Source organism: Capsicum annuum, unplaced genomic scaffold (genome assembly GCF_002878395.1).
Source record: "Capsicum annuum cultivar UCD-10X-F1 unplaced genomic scaffold, UCD10Xv1.1 ctg50659, whole genome shotgun sequence".
Classification (NCBI taxonomy): Eukaryota; Viridiplantae; Streptophyta; class Magnoliopsida; order Solanales; family Solanaceae; genus Capsicum; species Capsicum annuum.
The window spans coordinates 1-4993 of NW_025858544.1; the positions used below are offsets into that span (position 1 = coordinate 1).

Genomic DNA, 4993 nt, shown 5'->3' on the forward strand with positions numbered 1-4993 from the left:
ACAGTCAGGTGATCCAAATAGGTATTACATTGAGCAGTAATGTTTAAGAGAAAATCAAAGACATGAGAAAGACATACATGCAGTAGCAAACTGATTGTGCCTTGTACAATGATGGGAAACAAAATTCTAGTTTTGGGAGATACATGCTTGAAGGTGATGACGCTGAAAGAAGATCAAAATTGTAATTTTTTCGTTTTTGGGATTTTCAAAAATTTCCTGCCCTTCATTCATGATAAATTTCACCTAAGGTTTTTGTTGATCTCAAATATCTTCGAGCAATGCATGAAGCAGATACCTTGACAACTCAAATAGATAGCAAGCTCATGCGGGCAACATATATATGTCCCTGAGGGTGCGTTCACAGGGAGCACTTTTTTGAATATATCCAGTTAATAAATATATGCTTTGGAATGTGTTAAACAAACATTTTGCAACTATCCAGACAATAAATAACTCTTCGGAGACTGTTAATCAAGCATTTTGCATATATCCAGACAATTTTCTATTATCAGATACTCCCTCCATTCCTAAATAAGTGCTCCTTTTGCCTTTTGATCTTGTTCCTACGTAAGTGTTTGTTTAAGCCTTCAAGAATAAATTGGTCAGGTTCTTCGAAATTTGCCCTTGTTTAGATAAAAGGTAATCAATGTCAACTTTGAAAGAGATAAATTTAATTAGGGGTAAGTTAGTTAAGTCACCTTTTATTTTCTAGGAATTAGTAATTTGTTAAAGGGTGAGCCCAACTCAAAAGGAACACTTATTTTGGAATGGGGGGAGTATCACTTTAAGCAGTAAATAAGTGTAATAGTGAAAGTAACTAGAAACTGCAATGGCAATTCTTCTGATAATAATAGGAGAAAAAGTACGTTTATTTTCTTTTTTGGGGTTTTGTAGGGGTTTAAGAGGGGCTTCCAGATGCATACCTTAAATTCCCTTTTCAGTCTATCAACAATGATCTCAAGATGTAATTCTCCCATTCCCTCAATAACTGTCTGGTTAATCTCCTCATCCCGTGAAAAATGGAATGATGGATCCTCTTGAGCCAGTTTGATTAAGCCTTGCGCCATCTTATCAATGTCCGCTTTGGTCTTGGGTTCAATTGCAACCTTTATAACAGGATCTGGGAAATCCATGCGCTCAAGTACAACAGGCTTCTCGGGATCAGACAATGTCTCTCCTGTAATTGTATCTTTCAATCCAGCAAGAGCAACAATATCACCAGTTAACGCGGTTTTTACATCCTCTCTGCTGTTAGCATGCATTTCCAGAAGTCTGCCAATTCTCTCTTTCTTGCCTTTGTTTGCATTCAACACATATGATCCTGCAGTAAGCTTTCCTGAATATACCCTGACGAATGTGAGAGACCCGACAAATGGATCATTCATGATCTTAAATGCCAAACCACTAAATGGTTCATCATCACTTGCGGCCCTCTCAATGACCAATTCTGGGTTGTCAGGGTCGGTTCCAGTCATGGGTGGTAAGTCAACTGGAGAAGGCAAATAATCCACAACTGCATCGAGAAGCGGCTGAACCCCCTTGTTCTTGAAAGCCGAGCCACACAAGACCGGGACAAAACTACCACCGATAGTTCCTTTCCTGATCAACCGTTTAATGGTTGCCTCATCAGGTTCAACTCCTTCCAGGTACTTTTCCATAACATCATCATCCAATTCAACTATAGTCTCAATCATCAGTGCCCTATACTCCTCAGCCAGCTCTTGCAGCTCCGCAGGAATGGCCTCATAGGAAAATTTTGCCCCTAATTCTTCTCCTGACCAAACAACAGCTTTCATCATCACAAGATCAACTAAACCTTTGAATGTATCCTCTGCTCCAATTGGAATCTGAAGTACAAGTGGTTTAGCGCCCAAGTTTGTTACTATCATGTCTCTTGTTCGGAAGAAATTAGCTCCAAGGCGGTCCATCTTATTCACGAAACATATCCTTGGGACTCCATACTTGTCAGCTTGTCTCCAAACAGTTTCTGATTGAGGTTCCACGCCAGCAACACTGTCAAACAAGCATATGGCCCCATCTAAAACCCTGAGGGCACGCTCTACTTCAAGAGTGAAGTCCACGTGACCAGGAGTATCAATTATGTTGATACGGTGCTTGTTCCAGAAGGTGGTAGTAGCAGCAGAAGTAATTGTAATCCCCCTCTCTTGCTCTTGCTCCATCCAGTCCATTGTGGCAGTTCCCTCATGCACTTCACCAATTTTATAGTTTCTGCCAGTATAGTAAAGAACTCGTTCAGTAGTAGTTGTCTTTCCTGCATCTATATGAGCCATAATTCCTATATTGCGATAGTCCTTCAAAGGCACAGTTCTCTTCTCCTCTGCAGAAAAATAAAAGAGCAGCATATAAGTTTATGCTGAAGGAATGCTACAATCTTCAAAGATTAAGTCCCCATTTGACCATAAGAATTTTCTACTTTTTTCCGGAAAATTTTTTCACTTTATACCAAAAGTGGTGTTTGGCCATAAGAATTCCAAATACAACTCCAAGTTGTATTTGGAAAAGTGAAACCAAGCAAAACTTGTTTTCACTTTTTTCACTTCTTCTCTCACAAAAATTCAAAAACAACTCCAATTTATATTCATGGCTAAACACAATTCCAACTCCAACTCCAAAAAATTGTGGTTTTCATGTCCAAACGTCTACTAAGTACTATATTTTTACAGCTATCCAGACTAAAGACTAAACCTTCATTTTCTTTTCCACGTTCCAAAACTAATTGTTACGATCTCGGTTCCTCAATTCCAATCAATCAATCAACTGTGTCTCAATTTCAACGCAGAAGGAGCCAGCTATTAAATACTTATGTATCCATTCATAATTAGACTTTTTTTAAAACGGTGATAGTATTGCAGCCAACTTGTGCCCACCCCAACTATAAGACTTATGTACAACAACATACCCAGTGAAATCCGTCAAGTAGGGTTTGGGAGGGTAAAGTGTATGCAAACCTTACCACTACCTCGTGGAGGTAGAGAGGATGTTTTCGGAGGACCACCAGGACTTACGTAGATTGGTTCAAATCACCTAGCTTTTTAGCCCATGTTGGAATCCCAACCCTGGCCTCCCATGGTCTTTATTATAGCTTCATTAACCTTCCAATATAAAAACAATGAACACCAAGAAACCAACCTATCCACTCACCCAACCCCACCCAAAAGAAAAAAAGGTTAGCTTTACAAGTTATCCATTTATAATTGAGTTAATGGTCAAATACGTACCTAAAGTATCTCCACTCTTTGAGTTTCATATCTAACCTATCAGGTGTGTGAGTTTCCTAGCTGAACTATCACCACTTATTTATCAACACCTAAACTATTAACTTTTTACTTGTCCAGGTATGAAACTCAAACAATTAATAGTTAAAGTGTGTCCAAATAAGTAGTTGGTGATAGTTCAGCTAGAAAACTTAGGAACACGCACACGTGATAGTTCATGTATGGAACTCAAACAAATCAAATTACTTTTATTGTGTTTTGCACCTTTCACTCTTTATAATTTACACTGAAAAGTTGAAATTTCCAATTGAAATTTGATACCTTTAGCAACAGCCATAGGTATAACAGAAAAGCCAACAGTCTTACCCAAGAAACCAACCTATCCACTCCCCCAACCCCCCAACCCCACCCCAATAAAGAAGCAATCTTTACAAGATACCCATTTAAAATTTACACCAAAAATTGAAACTTCCAATACTCTAAGCAAAAAAGAACATAAATTTCCAATTAGATACCTTCAGAAGCAGCCATAGCAACAACAGAAAATCCAAATCCATTCTTTCTTGTTTTATGAGACAATCTTGAACTTGTAGAAGCATTAACAGAAGACAATCTTGAACTTCCAAAGAATTCAGACATAGAAGCAGAAGCAAGTGACTGTAGCTTAACACATCTATTCCTTCTAGAAGAAGAAGTGACCCGATTTGAAACGGGTACGGGTCTTTTTGACCCGTTAAAGTTGCAGAGTGATGATGCAGCTGCAGATGACATTCTTGTCACTGACTCTGCTGCCATTTTTTTCTTCTTCTCAACTCTGTTTAGTGTGTGTGTGTTATATTTGTATTTGTAATGGTGGTTTATATTGGTTTGGATAGGGGGCGGAGATAAATGAGAAGAGTTTGAGGTGTGAGGACTTTTTGGTGATTTGGTCATTTTTAGACCTTTGGTTTTTGTAGGGTATTTTTGGACTATGGGATAATATTTTGAGGCCTAGAAGAAAGAGTTTTTTTTTAAAAAAACAAAAAGAAAAATTATTTTATAAGACTGTCTTGTTAGACATGGAACAACACCCACAACATTCATTTAGACCAAGTTGTGCTATTGGAAAAACTTAAAATATTGGAGGATTCAAGATTGGGACTTTTATGAGAATAGCCGGGTAGATTTGTTTTTTACTTATTTTAGTCGGTAACATAGATTATATATACTCATTTTAATATGATCATACATGTGTTATAACTGAATTATACATCAACCAACTATTTTTACCTTAGTCCGTTGAGTAAATGGCTATTTAAATTAATTCTACGCAAGATTGCACTCTAGAAAGATTGTTATGAGTTTCAAGTATATATATTTGAGACTGCTTTACAAGTGAAGTTTGGGCATGATACATCCATCAGTTCGATTTATCGATTTTCGGTTTTTGAATATGTTAAACCAATAATCAAATTAATAAGATATTTTTTATCGATTGTTAGTCCTTAACTGTTCGATTTTCGATTTAACCGATAAAAAAATACTCATAAAATAGAAATAGTAGTAACTAACATGAAAAAAAAGGAATCTTTGTTGCAACCAAAAATCCTACATAATGTGTTTTAATGCACAAGAGTCTTCAAGTTTGAACTAAATGTTGTTAGAAAAAATTAAGAGTTTGTATAATTGAAATAACAGGTTTGTTAATTGATAGAAATTAAAGAGAAATATATAATAAGTACATATATATATATATATATATATATATATATATATAT

At 36.5% G+C, this 4993-nt stretch overlaps 1 protein-coding gene across 1 annotated transcript; it reads right to left on the reverse strand.

Annotated features, from left to right (window-relative positions):
- Window positions 1-923: 923 nt before the first annotated feature.
- Window positions 924-4383, reverse strand: LOC107867239 (elongation factor G, chloroplastic; the record flags this gene model as incomplete). Its single annotated transcript, XM_047403992.1, is given in 2 exon segments — window positions 924-2338; window positions 3752-4383. Coding segments are annotated over 2 exon segments (1833 nt in total), but the record flags the coding sequence as incomplete, so codon positions are not given.
- Window positions 4384-4993: the final 610 nt, after the last annotated feature.